The sequence below is a fragment of the Loxodonta africana genome, chromosome 3 (assembly GCF_030014295.1).
Source record: "Loxodonta africana isolate mLoxAfr1 chromosome 3, mLoxAfr1.hap2, whole genome shotgun sequence".
Lineage (NCBI taxonomy): Eukaryota > Metazoa > Chordata > Mammalia > Proboscidea > Elephantidae > Loxodonta > Loxodonta africana.
Window position 1 is genome coordinate 43,425,754 of NC_087344.1, and position 17,735 is coordinate 43,443,488.

Consider the following 17,735-nt stretch of genomic DNA (forward strand, 5'->3'; position numbering starts at 1 on the left):
AGCCCCCATAATCACCTAGGCCAATTCCTTGTAATAAATCTCTTACTGTATGTATTGCCTACTGGTTCTGCTTCTGTTTCAAACCTGACACAGAAATAATAGCAATGAACGAACCAGGATGTCCACAAGAGGGCTCCGTAGTTCTGACCATATATTAACACACACAGAGGATTCAAGAGACTTAGATCGTTACCTTAGGGAAAGAAAAATAAGTTAATAAAGTATCAGACCTCTTCAAGTGGCAGAGAGCAACCACGGTATTCCACCTCTCTTTTAAATAAACGTACTGCCTCACACTATGCTTAGCACATCCCCACAACTGTGCCATCTGCCACATGCACTCCGTATCTGTGCTCCCCAGTACGGAACCCATTAGCTACATGTGGCTGTCGAATAGTTGAAGTAGGGCTGGTGAAAGTTAGGAACTGAATTTAATTGTAATTTACACAGGGTTCCCCAGACCCTTTAGATGTCTTCTTACCTCCTTGGAGCCGCCTTTTAACCATCCTTCCACCTGCTTCCCCTAGCAAGAGAACCTATATTGCGCTTTCCCTAAGACTCCCAGAATCCCTTGGGTTCAGACAATTAGTCATTTTGAAGTCACTGCCCTTGAGATTATCTGAAATAGCACTGCATTTGTATTTTCTTCCACATAAGGTGTAGAATTTGAAGCCATGCTGCCTCCCAGCTCAGACCTTCTGTTCTGAGCCAGCTTCTGTTGAGAACACCCCCGTACCACCCCTCTCCCACCTTCTGCCGTAAGTGGCCTTCCCAATGAGTTATCCAAATGTCCTCAACAAACATCTCATCCCTTTGTCATGATGCGAGGCCTCTAGCAGGTGTACCCCCTCCTGTAATGCCCCAGGACCACTAAATGGATGGACATTGAGTTCACACAGAAGGACAGATGCACAGTGAGTATTCTTACAGGTTACTGATGCTTTATTTTGCACACAAAACCACTGGGGATGTTGCCTGTTGACACCTTGGATCACACTGTAGCACACATGGCCCAACACTTGCTGGGAAGCAGGATGAGATAAACAATGATCTGGGCCACTCACATGATTACACAGCTAGGGTTTCCAACAGGGTTCCAGATGGTCAAGCTTGACTTCTACAGCAGCTCTAATGAAGCAGTGAGAACATCACCAGGATTGGGAGAGGGGAGTTAACTACCAAAGGCCCCGCAGTCCTGGTCGGCCGCCTGGAGCTGCCATGTGCATCAGGAGCAGAGGTCTAACTAGCTGACTGGGGGCTAGCCTGCCCAGAGTTTAGTTGGCGAAGGGGTTTCTGAACTTCTGGCCGGCAAACTTCGCCTTGCTGCCCAGCTCCTCTTCAATTCTTGGGAAGCAGAAGGTTGAAGAGAAAGGGGAAAGAAGAAAAGTCAAATCTCAATAATGCAGGAAGTTTTCCCACCCATCGATCTGGTCGCAAGGCTAAGCCCCACTCCTCCTTCCAGGAAGCTGAGAACCCAGAACTTCCCCAGTTAGTTCAACACAGTCTCTCACCCACTCAGCCTGCACGTCTAAGAGCAAAATAGCACTGCACTCTCTGTACCTCCCCTAAGTCACACTACAAGCTACTGTCTGTCTGTCCCTCTCCTCTCCACCCCCTGCTCCACATCCCTCAATTTTTTGAAGGGAACTCTAGGAGAAATGTCAGGATTGCTATTTCTTAGAATATAAAAACTCTTATTATTATTATTTTTTTAAATGGAAGGCCAACCCAGTTTCTTCAACAATTAAGTAGTATGGGGAAAAAAGGAGGGAGAACTCATTAAAAGACACGATGAGTAAACCCTGTTTGGATCCTGATACAAACAAAGCATTTTGAGACAATTAGAGACTGAACAGACTTGGTATTAATATTATGAGATTACTGTTAATCTTGGGCAAAATAGTAGCAGAGTGGTTATGCTAAAAAAATAAAAAAGTCTTTATCTGAAAGAGACATATACTAAATTATTTACAAGTGAAATCCTAACACATCTGGAGTTTGTGTTAAAATTCTCCAGCAAAAAAAGGAAAGAAAGTGGGCTAGAGAGAGAAAGCAGCAGAGGGCAACTCCTAACTATTCCAGCTGGGTGATAAGTACGAGGGACTACATTCTACTGTTGTTTTTTTGTGCTCGAAAATTTCCAGTATAGTTTTAAAGAAGGGGTAATATGGGACAAAGGAGCCCTGGTGGCGCAGTGGTTAAGTGCTTGGCTGCTAACCAAAAGGTCGATGGTTGGAACCCACCAGCTGCTCCATGGGAGCATGATGCAGCATTCTGCTTCCATAAAGATTATAGCCTTGGATACCCTATGACACAGGTCTACCCTGTTGTATAGGGTTGCTATGAGTCAGAATTGACTTGATGGCAATGGGTTTAATGTGGGACAACTTATGAAAACAAAAAAAAGTAACTAAAAAAGGAGCCAATCTGTGTTTAGGGGCTTCCCAAGGAGACACCAAGACAGGAAAGTGGGCAGTTACTATCTATTGGTCCTGAACAGGGTAACCCTGGTTGTTTGTCCTTGGGCAAGTTTCTTCATCTCTTTGAGCCCTGGTTTCCTCATCCACAAAACAAGAGCACTAAATTACATCACCACTAAGATAACTTTTTTTAGCTCTAAAAATTTTAAGATTAAATTGTCCAAAGGGATCCTGTGCTCTCTTCCACCAGGTGATGGCAGCACTATACAGACCAGGCTCCCGCTTCTGGAAGAGGATCCAGGGAGATGGACACTCAGGAGTGGGGTTGCCAGGTGCTGTAGGCAGTAAAGGTTCTGTACCTAACTCTGCCTCAACTTAGAACTGCTTGGGCTGCCTCGCAGAAGGTTCAGGGCCCCTGCACTGTGCACCCCCGTGTGTGCACGACCCCGAGAGCCAGAAGCCTGGTGATGGTGGTGTCCACACACAGCACAGGCATGTGTTATCATGTGCACCTCTTTACCTGAGGAGCTGGTTGTACTTGGCCAAGCGCTCAGATCGGCAAGGCGCACCCGTCTTGATCTGGAAGAAGGAAAAAAGGTCACATTTGCTTGGAGTGGATACTGAATCTTCAAGGTGTTTTGGGGCTGGGGAGGGGGACATGGCAGAGAGACAACTTCTTAAAGGGGATCTGACTCAAGGAAGGGGGGGCCAGAAGGGTAGGGCATCTGTGACCCCAGTCTGTTCAGGCTCATAAATCATGGCAGTTACGTGGACACAAAACAATAAACAAACACCCACTGCTCAAGAGCTTCGTTAAACTTAAGAAGCACCTCCCATCACCAAGAAAGTTCTGGGTATTTCCAGGGAGTGGAGATCAGAGAAAAGTAAGGACGCCTCTTCTTCTTTCGTGTAGTTCTTTACCTGGCCAGTGCAGAGTCCCACTACCAGGTCGGCAATGAAGGTATCCTCAGTCTCCCCAGAACGATGAGACACCATGACGCCCCACCCACTGGACTGGGCCAGCTTGCACCTAAATGCCAGGAGAAAATCAGACAGCATGACTCCATTTTCCAGGAACAACGGCCCCTTCTACCAAGTACCATAACCAGGCTGGTAATCCGGCCACCTGAGGAAGCCCTCCTGACACCATTACTTTTCAGTCCTGGGAGGGTCTGAGCCAAAAAAGGCCTGAGGGAGAGCTGAAGTGCTCCACCTCTGGGCTTTGTCGGGAACACAGAACTTGGGAAAAGAATCAAAAATGGCCAGGCCATACAAGGAACCCCCTGAACACACACAGCCCTAAGGACCTTCTCAACCCTTTAATCATGTTTGAAAACCTAGGTTCAGCCTCCATCGAGGGGAGAGAGATCAGTCTCCTCTGACAGAGCCTTCCACAGCATCATTCACTGAACAATGTTCTCAATGTGAATGAATATTTATTCCCTCCCATTTAAATTGTCCACAGCTAGAGCCATGAAGTCCTCATCATTGAGCCATGAGGGCTCAATACCCTAGCCCCTCAGTGCTACAGGTTACTTTAAAAGGTACCTGGAGTTCAAACTGGAACCCTGCCACACCTCCAGGGTAGCCTAAGTTCCTGTCAGCAGGATTCCCTAACCCGGAAGAATCTTATTCATGATGCCGCTGTTCTGAGAAGGCACTTACGCCTGAAGAGACTCAGTCACGGAGCCGATCTGGTTCACTTTGAGCAGGAGGCAGTTGCATGACTTCTCGCTCACAGCCTTGGCAATCCGCTTCGGGTTGGTCACTGTGAGATCGTCTCCTACCACCTGGATCCCTGAACTGGCAGTGAACTTTGCCCATGCTTCCCAATCATCCTGGTCAAAGGGGTCTTCAATAGACACCACTGAGGAAAAGAGACATGTCCCATCAAAGTGTGATCCTCCAGGTATGCTTAACTCCGATACCCACATGGCCTCCTTTCCTTTCTGACTTGCTGCGCACCTGGCCTCACACTGCTCTCACCTACAGCTAGTAACAGCTCCCTAACTCGTCCCCTGGAAACTTTTCCCCTGCCAACCTGCTCCTGCAGCTGGGCACAAGTCACCCACAATCCTGGGACCCCAAAATTTGTTTTGTTTTTTTTAAAAAAGAATACTTACCTGTCCAGGGTGGTTTGAGTTTACTGACAGAGAACAAAAAAGGAACTACAGACTTAGAAGTCTGAAGACTTGAGTATGAGTGTTGACTCAACCTCGAGCAGATTATTTACCATAGTAGTTAAATGTAGGGACTCTGGGATCAGACTTCTGGCTTGAATTCTTGCTCCACCATTTGCTGTGTGCCTTTGGCAAATTATTAAATCACTCTGTGCCTCAGTTTGCTCTCCTGTGCAATGGTACTAACAGTCTCCACCCTGTGCAGATTAAATAATGCACAGAGCCTACAAGAGCGCTCAGCTCGCAATAAGCATTAACAAGTGGCAGTTGTTGTGACTCTCAAGACTCAGTTCCCTCACCTGTCCTACAGAGCTACGAAGGCATCTGCTCTGTAAGGTTGTTGCAACGATGATAGAAAGATAACCATACTGTGTAAATAAGTTACCAAATGATGGCACTGCTGGCACCTGAAGAGCTATGTCCTGACTCCTCTGCTGCACCAAGAGCCTCGGCAAGGCCCTCGGCAAGGCCCTCTGTGCACTGTGTGCAACATCGCTGGAGAAGCCCCCAACTGCCCCGACCCCTACCCAATCCTTGTGACTGGCACCAACTAGCCAGATGCTTCAACGGCATGACCGAGTCAGCAGGCCTGTGGAGCACTCACCTGGGTAGTCCTTGATGAAGGACTTGTACAGGTCTGACAGCTGGTCTGGTGAGATGTACCTGCTGGCATCATCGGGAGACTTAAAGTCCAGGTCATACTTCCCAGACCGGAAGAACTCCGAGGCAGCTACGTCCATGCCAATCACCACCTTGTCAGTGTAACCAGCTTTCCCAATCGCATTCTTAAGGAGCTCCAGGGCTGTAAAGGGATGGTGGCCACACGTTTAGTAAGCAGGCAGGTAAAGATAAAACCTCTGCTTAACAGCTGCCACATGGGCACCATAAAGAAAGAGCTAGGGATGCTTGGCACCAATGGTTTGAGTCAACCAGTTACTTTTTCTGCTTTGAGCAAGAAACTATTGGTCACAGCACCCAGTGCATCACCAAGTGGAGAATTCGATTATCAACTCGAACAAAGTCTTTCTCACTGACAAATGCTCCCAAACTTAGCACCCAGGATGAGCTGTGTTGGCCAAGATACAGTTACAGTGACTAGCTGAGCTCAGCAGTCCTGAGAAAACAGGCTTTAAATAGCCAAGGCTGGAAACTAAGAGCAAGCCCGTGGAAGGGGAGCCCTGGACAGGGAGGGCTTGTGCAAAGCTCTGCTTTCTGGTGTCAGCCTCAGGATTCACCTTACAGGGCAGTGCTGTCCTGCCCAGATGTCTCACATCAGATTCCCAAGCCACTGGGTTAAACCAGGTCAAACTGCTTTTATTCCAGGTCAAAAAATGGCTATTAGCAATTTCCCATGACTGAAAAAGCTAAGAGTAGAATGGAGATTTTCGTCCTTTCATCAGCTGCCCTTTAAGGCAACAGAAATATGTCTGAGCACTATTTTTCCTTCTAAATCACAAACCTCAGCAGTGAATTCTTGTGCTGTGACTTTCTACTCCATTCTCACGTTTAACTCTTCCCCAAAGGAGTCAAAGCAAAAGGCAAAAGAGAACCAAAGCCTGTTTAGATCTGACTGCAGCTAGTTATTGACCACAGCCCTGAACAGCCTACATCTGTGTACAGAGATGATTTCAACCCTTTCTGGCTGCAAGATGGAGCAGGAATGCTGAGAGGAATAAATCGCCTCTCTCGTCAGTTACAAGTCAAATTATCAAAGAAATTCCTTATTATTTGTTGTAAATAATGAAGCAATAGCTCCCACTTTCTCCCCAAAACCCTGTTTGTAGCCTTGCACTTTTATACTTAATGATCAAAAGAAGTTGGAAAGACCACTGTCCCCAAAGCAATGTGTGGACAAGATGCATCCGGAGAGAGTGGGGACAACGCTGTGGGCTGGCAGAACTCGGGGACTCCACATGGAGCTTTTACCTTCTTTGTTCTCCAGGATGTTAGGGGCAAACCCGCCTTCATCTCCCACATTGGTGGCATCTTTGCCATACTTCTCCTTGATGACGTTCTTCAGGTTGTGGTAAACTTCAGCTCCGATGCGCATGGCTTCCCTGAAGTTTGCTGCTCCGACGGGGAGGATCATGAACTCCTGCATGGCCAGCTTGTTGCCGGCGTGAGAGCCACCATTGATCACATTGAAAGCCTGGGGAGAGGCAGAGAGAAGGTCCAGCAACCAGCCTGGAAGGCCCCATTACAAGGTTCACAGATGAGCCTGAGACCCAGTCTCCAGGGGAGCATTTGTGAGGCCAGGTATGGCCACAAAAGGCTCCTCTGCTCTCTGGGTAACAGTGATCCTGTCATCATGATGAGCGCACACTGTTCTAAGTACCTGCTGTTATGTCAGCTAATGCTGCTCTCACTAATGACATAAAGTATGGTTATTATCTCCCATCACAAACGAAGGACCTGGAGCCCAGGGAAGTCAGGTCACCTGTGCAAGGTCACTCTGAGCAAGCGACACAGGAGCTGCTTGAGGCTGGGCCCTCCAGAGCCCACTCTTAACTGCTCTGCTGGGAGAGGAGCATGTGGAAGAGATCAGGACGTGGGAGGTCTTGGGGCCCCCTGCTAACACCCCAACTCCCCGCCTGGTAAACTCAAATAAGCAACTCACGGGAACTGGCAGGATAACTTCAGAATTGCCAGCCAAGTCAGCAATGTGACGGTACAGGGGGATCCCCTTCTCAACAGCTCCAGCCTTGCAGACCGCAAGGGACACGCCCAGAATGGCATTTGCGCCAAATTTTGCTGGAACAGAAGAAGAGCGTTAAATGATGGCACCCCTCACTCACCCCTTTCTTCTGCTGGTCTCTCCCCTGTAGGTCCCACTGCTCAGCACTGCACCTTTTCCTCCCCCTCAGCTCTTACTTTCAGTGTCCAAACTAAGACACAAACAGGATTCCATGAGGAACCACCTTGGTACTCCGCAAAAAAAAAAAAAAAAAAAAAAAAAGAAAGAAAGCCCTTTTGTTGGTTAACAGAACTATAGTAAATTCCAGGAATTGGTTGATTATAAAGGGCAAACCTCTTCTGAGTAACCCTAGACATGCTGCTGTCACCTGGTGATGCTCTTGAAATTTAATTCCCTCAGGTCACTCACATTTATTCTCAGTCCCATCCATCTCTATCATCAGTTTGTCAATCTTCTCCTGTTCCACAACGTTCAGTTTCTACAAGGCAGAAGAGAAGGTAAGTTTCTTGGGAGGGACTCAGGGCCACTCTATTTGCATTACCTCTGCACTCCTGTGAGGCAGTCTATAAAACCTTGTGAGCTGTGCAAAGTCGCAATCAGCTCTGGATTACACACTTGTTCTACAAGCACAAAAGGAGAAAAAAAACTAAAACAAGAGAAAACAACAGTGAGACAGGAAACTGCCTTGCCTTTTGCCTGCCTGAAGGAGATTACAGCCCCCAACAGAGTTCCAAGCTACATTAAATAAAGTAACATTGTCTGGTGCATTACCACCAAGTAACATGACTTTGGAGTCCTGGTGGCACAGTGGTAAAAGCGCTCAGCCACTAACTGAAAGGCTGTTGGTTTGAATCTATCAGCCATACCTTAGAAACCCTATGGGGCAGTTCTACTCTGTACTATAGGGTCACTAGGAGTCAGATTGACTCGATGGCAACGGGTTAATTTGACAACAAATGAATACACAAAATAAATACACAAAAACTTCATAGCTCAAGTGTGGTGTGCCCCTCAACCATCTGCTGCCACTCTGGGCTCTCCCCAATGACGGCACATTGCCGTCCTTTCATGGGAGAGATGATTTTTTGTGAATAGCCAAAAATCATTTAGCAAAATGTTTGATGATTGATCAAAATGAGTATTTTTGGTGAGATGAAAACACTAAAACTGGTGTTAAGTCTCAAAAACTGGCTCAAAATAATTTTTTCTATAAAAGCTGGCATTTAAAAATTTTATAGTTGAATCAGACAACTGTTATTTTATACATAACGTCCTGTAGATAAAAACTAAAACAAGAAAATAAAAGCATCCTTAACTACCCCTGCCACGCCATGCTAACATTTTGGAGTCCTTTGCTTTTTTGACAAAGCATCGTTGGAAAAAAATACACAAGCAGATGGCTTCAGAGGCCAATCCTCACTGACAGTTCAGTTGAATGTTTCCCTCAGGGGGGAAAACATCAACAAAAGCCCTATTCATGAGGCTAGCAGCGCCAGGTGAGGGTGTGGGGAAGGGCGGTGTGTATGCAGGTGCCCAGAGGCTGAGACCAATGGTGCACACTGCAGAGCAGTAATGAGAAATAAGTCCAGGACCAATGGGGCAGGGATCAATTACAGAGCGCCACAAAGGCCAGGCTAAGATAAATAAGCAGGAGAGGGAGACAACCAACAAGGACCCATTTGCCTTTGATTACAGGACAAATCCTAGGAGGCACAGGGAATAGGCTGTGGCTGTGTTTGAACTTGAGAGAGCTTCTCTAGACAGGAGTTTTCAGATCAGTCCCTTCTCGGGAAACACCATGGGAGTTACAGAGGAACGGGCTGTAGGTGGATAAACGAGATAAAAAAAAAAAAAATCGCTGAGCAGGTAGGGCTGTTGGAGGTACCAGCCCTAATTCAACTACAGCAGCTCCATTTTTGATCTATTTACTATATTGACGTTCCAAGTAAGATTTCAGTTAAAAAGATTGTTAAAAAAAAAAAAAAAAAGTCAATTCAAATATAACAACTCCACAGATCAAGAAAAACGAGTCTGTCACCATGGATACTAACTCCAATTCCCCTGACAAAAACACTCTCAAAACTCTTGGATTTTCATTTCCCAAATGTCAAGACAGCTGGAGGGAAGCATCAGGGCTCTAAGACAGTGCCCTGTCCCGCTGCTCCAACTCCATGCGTTAGTAGACATGGACGTACAGGTTGGGGGGTACAGGGCAGGGGGTGGGTTAGAAAAGGCTAGACTATTCTCATGCATTTGGACAGGGAATCCAAGCGGCTCCTTTAGCTCTCAGAGTAAGCTCTTCAGTAAACAGGAAGCCCACTGACCTGGGAATTGCTCTAATGACATTAATATACACATTGGTCATCAGGAGGAAGGCTCCTACCTTGCTAACCAGGGCAGGCGCAATAGTTTTATTGATGTGCTCAACAGCCTTTGAGACACCTAAAAGGAACAAGCACATCAAATTACTGACATTAATTAAAAAACAGGCTTGAGCAACATTGCTGGAAAGAGCTATTGAAGATGTTAACCCAGATATTCAGAAGCCACCAGAAGACCTTCAATGGTACCTTCTTAAAGTCCCCATCTCCCTCTTCCCCCCAGAATCAGAGGACTTTCTGGCCCAATCTGAGTGCTCTGACCTAGGACCCCAAAGGGTTACAGGCAAACACAGAGCAACCACCTCAGAACGTCTGAAGGAAGTTAGTTTGCAAGGCCATGCATTGGAGACATCAGCTGCAGAAAGACGGAAAGGACATCCCATGTATTACCTGGGTGCACAAGGCTGGCGCCAGGAACTCATTAATATACTTAACAGGTCTGGAGACACCTGACCAGTAGAGATTGACAGAGAAGGAAAAAAGGCAGACTCAGAAGAGAACAGGCTATGAAGGACTCTGAGCGAGTGAGAGAGAGAGAGAGAAAACAGGAAGGCAGTGGAGAATATTTCAGGGACCATGAGTTTATTTCTTGCTAAGTATTTATTACAGTCAAGGCACAACGCTCTCCTGCTTTAGACAAAGACCCAGGTAGACTCCAAGCAATGGTAATGTATGAGAAAGGACTTTGCAATCCTTATAGTAGGACTAAGTACCATTTTACAGAGCCTTCCCACAGCACAAATACTGAAACTCCAGCCCAGCATTTCTCAGCCTAATTACTTACCTCTCACCCCAGTGTGAGGCTTTTTAGACCTTCTTAAATCAGTCCCCCCACCCCCATCATGATATTTGAATCTACAATACTGGTACCTTTGGAGAACTACAAAAAGTTGCAATATCTAAGGTCTTCGTCCCTGTTGAGAATGTATGCTCTATCTATAGAAAGCTGAAAGGTACAAATACACCAAGTCACCATGAACTAGCCCACCAGCAGCTGGCTTTGCCACCAAGTAGGCTTCTGTGAATCAGTCAATAGACCAAACTAAAACAACTGACCTCCTGGTCACCAGAGTGGTAAACCATTACTAGACCTTCCTTTCCATGAGACTAGGCCTTTGAAGAAGGCTGAAGGCCTGGAAGGCCCCCAGAGCCCTCTGGAGAGGAGAGGCTTTTCTTTAGTGTCAGATCTCATTCTTAGGTTCCCTGGCCTAATTATGAAGGAGACTGAAGACAAACTGCATAGGAACAAGCATTGAAGCCCTTGGGCCTGAGGTTACAGGCTGTGAAAATGTCAGAAGAGGGAGTGGAGGCATAGAAGCTACCCTGCAGCCATCTTCCACAGAAGCAGCTATGGGTCCAATGCTTACCTTTCCCCATATACCGGGTCTTATCATTGTCTCGGAGCTCCAGGGCTTCATAAATACCAGTTGAGGCTCCACTGGGTACGGCAGCTCTGAAGAGACCTGCAAGTTGAAAGAGAGAAGGAAGAAAAAACAGTACCGATTAGGAAATATAGTCAGAGCATCCGCCCTGTTCCTCTCCCACTCACAGATGGCATGGGTCCTTAGGAAACACTGTTACTTCCTTCTACCAACCGAGAGAGTCAAGTGGTCTGTTCTTCCTGCACTTCACATTTCTACAATTCTGCAATGCAGACCCTACTGCAAGGCTGATGATTTTCTCAAGTTTAACGGAAAAGTTCCAGAGCAGAGCTTCTCAAACTCTCAAGTGTCTACACACCACCCATGGATCCTGATATGGGAGGCCAGAGAGTCCACACTTCTGGTGAGCTCACAGTGGGTGGCCTACAGCTGCTTTGCAGACCACACCTGAGTAGCCCCATCCAACGAGATACAACGCAAGCCTTTTGCGTGATTTTAGACTTAAGATGTTCTATTAGCTACGTTAAAAGTAAAAACACACAGGGGAAATGAATTTATTTTATTTAACCCAACATACCCAAAATATTATTATTTCAACACATAGGAGACGCAAATATTATGTGGTAGCTTACATTCTATTTTTCATACTAAGTCTTCAAAACCCAGTGTATACTTTATATACCACATGTCAAATGCTCAATGACCATGTGTGGCCAGCAGCTGCCACATGACCAGCACGTTCAAGCATGCTTGCTGTGTCACCCTTAGGCAGCTCTGAAATCAGGCTGCCAGGTTTTGAGCCTTCAAAGTATTGGCTCAAGTGTTCACAGAGGAATCTCTGCAGCTCGTTTCAGTTTGGACAGTGGTAAATGCTATTTTGAGGGTTTCCTGAACAACAGGAAAGCCAAAGACAGGATGGCTTGGGAGTGGTGGTGGTGGAGAATAAAGGCAATAAAAGGTATAAAGTTTAGTAGTATTAGGACAAAATTAAGCAGTGAATCACGCAGTCTTGCAGAAATACAAACCAGCCATCTGGCTAAAGCTACACTATGCACCATAAAAATGGCAAACCCTGAAGAAGGCAGAAGGACAGACAGTAAAAAGAAAAGTACTGCAGATATCGAGTTACATAAAGTAGACAAGTTTAGGGGAGTAGGAAGTATAGGCAACCGCCTGAGCCGACTCTGGAGTGGAAGGAATTGCCCCACCTGGGGCATATGAAAACTGGTGAGTAAGAGGGATGGGAAGGCATATGAACAAAGAGGAAAAAACCAGCCAGGTACCTTAATCAAATGATCTGTCAGTTGCCAGTACCACCTGAGTGACTGTCTGTGATAAGGACACACATTCTTCTTGGAACATGCACCGGCTGGCTATGTATCCATCAGGCACCAGGCCAAAGAGGAAGCAATGAAAGGCTCTTAACAAATTCCCCCTTCCAAGGTTTTTTTTTTTTTTTAAATGACTAAGATAAATGAGCAAGATGGTTTCATTAATTTAAATCTGAAGAAATATTTATTTTCGTCATTTTAAAGTGTTTCAAATAAAATAAAATATAATTGTTTTCTTTAATGCCTATGGAAACCCATGTGGTGTAGTGGTTAAGTGCTACAGCTGCTAACCAAAAGGTCAGCAGTTCGAATCTGTCAGGCGTTCCTTGGAAACTCTATGGGGCAGTTCTGCTCTGTCCTATAGGGTCACTGTGAGTCAGAATCGACTCAACGGCAGTGGGTTTCATGCTTAAATATGCTCCCCCTCCTGAAATCTTCTGAAGTCCCAGATCTTTTTGCTTAAGTCCATTAATTTCTCAGTGGAAAGTTCCACCCCCTGACTAAGCAGGGTATTCTCACCAGATGAAGGGAAATTCTCAGCTCCTCCGAAAAACCGTGGCATTAGCCACAGAGCACGTGCTCTGAAGGAACCTCAGAACATGTGCTCACCATAGCCAGTGACCCAAGGCAGGACACAGGGAGGCTTCTAGTGCCAGTGAATCTAGACTCAGAATCCTTCTTTTCCTGTGCGAGTGGGCTGGGTGGGGATGGCAGGCAGACGTGACTCACTGTGACTCAGCCCTGACTCGCAGGTCTCGGTGACCTCAGCACCGCTGAGCTCCTTCTGCCTGAAGTTCCTTCCCAACCTCCCCGAGACACTGCTGGAGAGAAAAAAGGGCTACAGAAGGGCTGATTTTTTTTCTTAAAGTTAAAAAAAAAAAAAAAGAGGAGCTCCTAAGAGGCCCCACTCTATTCTTTTTTCACATGGGAAATCTCCTCCTAGGGGAACTTACCCAAAAAAAAAAAAAAATCCATTGCCATTGAGTTGATTCTGACTCATACCCTACAGGATAGAGCAGAACTGCCCCACAGGGTTTCCAAGGCTGAAATCTTTACAGAAACAGAGTGCCACACTTTTCTCCTGTGGAGCACCTGGTGGATTCAAACCACCAACCTTTCAGTTAGCTGTTGAGCACTTTAACCACTGTGCCACCAGCACCCTTTTACAGCATGGTAGGAGCCCTGGTGGTGCAGTGATTAAAGCACTTGATTGCTAACCAGAAGGTCAGTGGTTTGAACCTACCAGCCACTCCACTGGAGAAAGATGTAGCAGTCTGCCTCCATAAAGATTACAGCCTTGGAAATCCTATGGGGCAGCTCTACTGTGTCCTATAGGGTTGCTATGAGTCGGAACTGACTTGACTTTACAGCAGTGGTTTTAGAAAAAAAAAAAAAAGCCCAGTAAAAATAAGAGCCTCTGGGTTCTCCACCCTTGGTTAAAGGTGATTTCTGGAAAGAAAGTTAAGAGTGCTATATTTGCACTTGCTTGCATTCCCCTAATCTCCTTCCTTATCAAGGGATGAAGATCATTCTATCACAACCACTTTTGCTTATTTGGTCACAGAAAGCTGAGGAGCAAACTAGTGATGGGACCTCTTAGGGACAAGGCCCTACCTTACTTCCCTACCCCACTGACCTAGGAGCCAACTTATGTTCTGTTTTAAATGCCATCCAGGAGTCAAGGACTCCTTGCCTTATAACCTGCTCCCCACCAAGTCAGGAATCACAACCGACTAGTATGTACAGACCACAAGAAAGGTTTTCACAACAGGCTTTTTTTGGTCTAATGCTCTACGAATTTAAGTAGGTTTTAAAGATGGTGCGTGACTAAAGAACCACAGAATCCAAGTGGCACATACCTTTTGCAGTATAAAGATCAACCTCAACAGTGGGATTTCCACGGGAGTCGAAGATCTCTCTGGCGTGAATCTTGAGAATAGACATGGTGAGTTTCTGTAGGGGAAACACAGTTCATATTTTCCATAAACCAGAATGTGTTCATTACTCATTCATTCAAGGGACTGCCTCCGAGGCTTCCTGGACTAGAAGATGGCTGCACTGGACTAAATGCTGCAGGTAGGAAGGCTAGGTGAAGTGGAAACAAGTCTGCTGCAAAGTAATGGGAATTGCTCCTAAAAAGGTAGGTTGGCCCCAGCTTTGGAAGGCCTTAAACCAGCAGTTCAGGTCTCGTCCTGTAAGCAGAACAAAGAAGGCCAAAGCATGTGCACACCAGGGAGAAACCAAAACCACCTGTAAAGATGAATGTGATGGCGGATACAGGACGGCTTAAGAGGAGTCTGAAACTGGTTACTGTCGATAGTTTACGAGGCTTGGCATGGAAACGGAAAAGGGCCAAGCCCAAACCTAAGGGCAGAGGAAGAACGGGCATGAAACTCACAAGAAAAACCATCTAGGCCAGGCCCCCCCGCCCCCACAAGGTAGGGATGCAGGAGGAAAACCAAGCTTATAACGGAATACTGAATTAAAAATTTGGGGCATATTTCATCAAGGTCAGTGTTTGAGGAAGAAGTAGAATATTCAACTGATATCCAGTTACAATTTTGAGTTTGGTGCTCAGGAACGATGAGCTCCTTGGTCCGTGCTCTTTGTTACTGCCACTTTCTGGGCCTTTTGAATTTCCCAGTATTCGCATCTTTAGATAGGACACATTAATAATGACATCTAGTTAGTATTTCTCCCAAAGGGAATTTTACCCCATTTAAAAAACTCAATTCTGAAATGTTATGATTTGTAAATGGAAGAAAGATTGTCTTTGAACACCAGCATACGCCAATGGAAGGGGCTTCCTTTGAAAACGCACCTAAAAAAAAAGAAAAGGAACCACAGCTACCAAGAGCAAATAGCAAGTCCTCCCAAAAGCCCCTTTCTTACTTTCCCCCGCAGGAGTTCTCTAAGGAAGAAACTAACTCAACCTTAAGTGAAGTGGATGAGAAGAAATGAATTATTATTCAAAAACCGTTATCTAGCTGGGTTTCCCTCTAACATCTTCTCTGGAATGTTCTGAAGTAGCAACTGGCATCCTATCTTTTTAATCTACTGTAAGTTTCAAAATTTGATACCCAAGTCACTTCTGTGTAACAATGGAGCTTTATTCACTAGCCAATAAAAAAGTATCTAATTTCTACATACTATCACCCAAAAGGGCAAATTTGTTTAAAATTTGAGGTGCAAATAAAATGTAATACATCTTTACATTTATAGAAAAATCATTCTCCGAAGTAATTAAAGTTCAGCGAGCAGGGAGACAGCAAACCGGCTCGTGATCACTTCTGTCTGGACTGAATCCCGTTATCAGGCGCAAAACAAGTGGACTGGGCAGTGACCTGGAGCAAGTCAACCAACAGACCACACGTCCCAGGAGTCAAGACCAGTGTGGAGGAAACAGGCAGCTTTAAAAAATAAAATAAAAAATAAAATCTTTTTATGCCACATGAGGGCCCCTCCAGGGAATAAGTCGGGGAGAGGCGCAGGGTACTCGCCTGACTCGGGCGAGGTCGCCTAAGGGCGTCCCCATTATCCACCGGAACTGTTGCAGTTTCCTCAAGAAGCACCTTCTAGAAATTATATAAGCCTTTGCGGCGATGGCTGGCTGGACACCCAGGCGCCGAGCTGCAGGCCCTGAGGCACTAGTGGGACGCTTGGGCTACTGGTGGGGAGAAGAGGAACTGCAGCTTTCTGGGCATCTCCCCCCGCCCCTTCCTCCATTTTAAAAAGGGTCTGGTTTTAATTATCACCCGCGCAAAGTCTGTATCCCTCCCCAAAAACCTTCCATTTGGCTACTCATAGAGAAGCGCCTTCCACCCACGACGCCAGATATCCTAAATGGTTTGCGTGTTCTAGTCCGGACTCTCCGAGTACAGTTATCTGGCCTTTCACTCCGTAATCACGTGCTGATCAGCATCTTCCCCTACAAAGAAACCTGGCGCCCTACACGTGCGCCTAGCGCCGCACCCGCGCCCCTGGGCCGCAGGAAGGGCACTGGGTCCTGCCAGGGCACACCGCAGGCCTCCGAGCGCATCCGGGAGCGGCCCGAACTCAATCTGCGGAGTGCCCAGACACACTCGCCGGAGAGCGAGGCGGGAAGTCGGCGCGCATCTCCCCATCGGTCCCGTCCGCGCCCGAACCCACCGCACGCCACGTCCCTGCGGGGAGGGAGCTCCCACAAGCTCGGTCGAGGAAAACCCACACGCCACCTGCACGAGCGCTCCCTTGGCAGGAGTCCTCACCTAGCCGCCGGTTCTCGTGGCGCAGGAAGGAAGCGGAGAGTGCTGCAGACACCAAGACGAGCGTTAGGCCAACTGCGTGCGACCTCGCTAACTCCCCGGGATCCTCTGCTCGCCGCCTCGCCCTACTTCCTGCCCGCCCAGGAGGCACCGCCCAGTGCCCGCCTCCGGGGCCGGCCCCGTCCGCGCCGCCTCGCCATTGGCTAAGCGCTCCGCCACTCAGGCCCTCGCCTCCCGGGAAGGGGCGGGGCTGCGGCTGCCGCACCGATCTCGATCTGGGGGCGATGACTTGGGGTCGCAGGGCTGGGTTAGGGACACTGGGGACCTGACTCCCTAGTGGCTATACCGGGATCCTGGCGAGCCCCGCTCCCCGTGGGGACCCCTGAGGAGAACAGGGACCTGGGGAGCCGGGGCCTGGGAGGGGCAGGGTGGCGCGGCGGGCATGAGGGCTCGGGGCGCCGACACGTACTCCGAGTCTCGCACGCACTCGGCGTAGCTCCTGCTCCGGGCCGCACGTTTGGCTACGACCTTGGTGACGACCTTCGCGGCGCACCCTTTCCCGGCCTGCCTCCCGGGCCGCCCCCGCCCCGGAACTCGGTGCCCGGGAGTTGAAGCGTTGAGCGACCGCGCGGGGCGCACGACCCCCACGACCTGGACCTGACCGCGGCGAAGTCTGCCACGCTGAGTCCAGGAGGCCACGTGTGCCTGCCTGCGCCAGCGCGCAGTGCGCTGTGCGCGTGCCCAACGGGGTCAGGCACCCGCGTGTCAAGCCCAAGGTGACCCTGCCCCATTCACCTTGCCACGCCGGCCTGACATTGAGGATCAGGCAAGGTAGCTGAAAGGAAGGTTCGTCTTCCATAAATTATAGCCAATACTTAACCAAGTATTCTTACTCTGTGCCAGGCACATCTCCACATGCTTCCCCAGTGTTAATTCATTCACTAGTGCCTGTTACTATTTCACCTTTAACTGGAGACTTCGTATCCCTCGCTTTCCATTATCTATGGAATTCGAGGGATTCGTGCGAACTATAAATGTAATGATTTGGGAGAGGAATTTCTTAAAGTACAGAACAGTAAGCAATATTCCACAGTGGTCCAGC

The 17,735-nt window shown here is 47.6% G+C and overlaps 1 protein-coding gene across 2 annotated transcripts; it reads right to left on the reverse strand.

Annotated features, from left to right (window-relative positions):
• Positions 1-919: 919 nt before the first annotated feature.
• Positions 920-16,752, reverse strand: ENO1 (enolase 1). Of its 2 annotated transcripts, none has more exons than XM_003413185.3 (12): positions 16,637-16,752; positions 14,249-14,342; positions 11,044-11,139; positions 9,679-9,737; positions 7,704-7,773; positions 7,218-7,351; positions 6,527-6,749; positions 5,205-5,402; positions 4,086-4,287; positions 3,342-3,450; positions 2,941-2,999; positions 920-1,344 (listed from the first exon to the last, which is right to left on the reverse strand). In XM_003413185.3, exons 2-12 carry the CDS (start codon positions 14,331-14,333, stop codon positions 1,275-1,277), a joined length of 1,305 nt encoding a protein of 434 aa, XP_003413233.1. In that variant the 5' UTR covers positions 14,334-14,342; positions 16,637-16,752; the 3' UTR covers positions 920-1,274. The 2 variants fall into 2 exon arrangements, with proteins under 2 accessions (XP_003413233.1, XP_023407860.1); XM_023552092.1 differs by lacking the exon at positions 16,637-16,752 and adding an exon at positions 16,604-16,628.
• Positions 16,753-17,735: the final 983 nt, after the last annotated feature.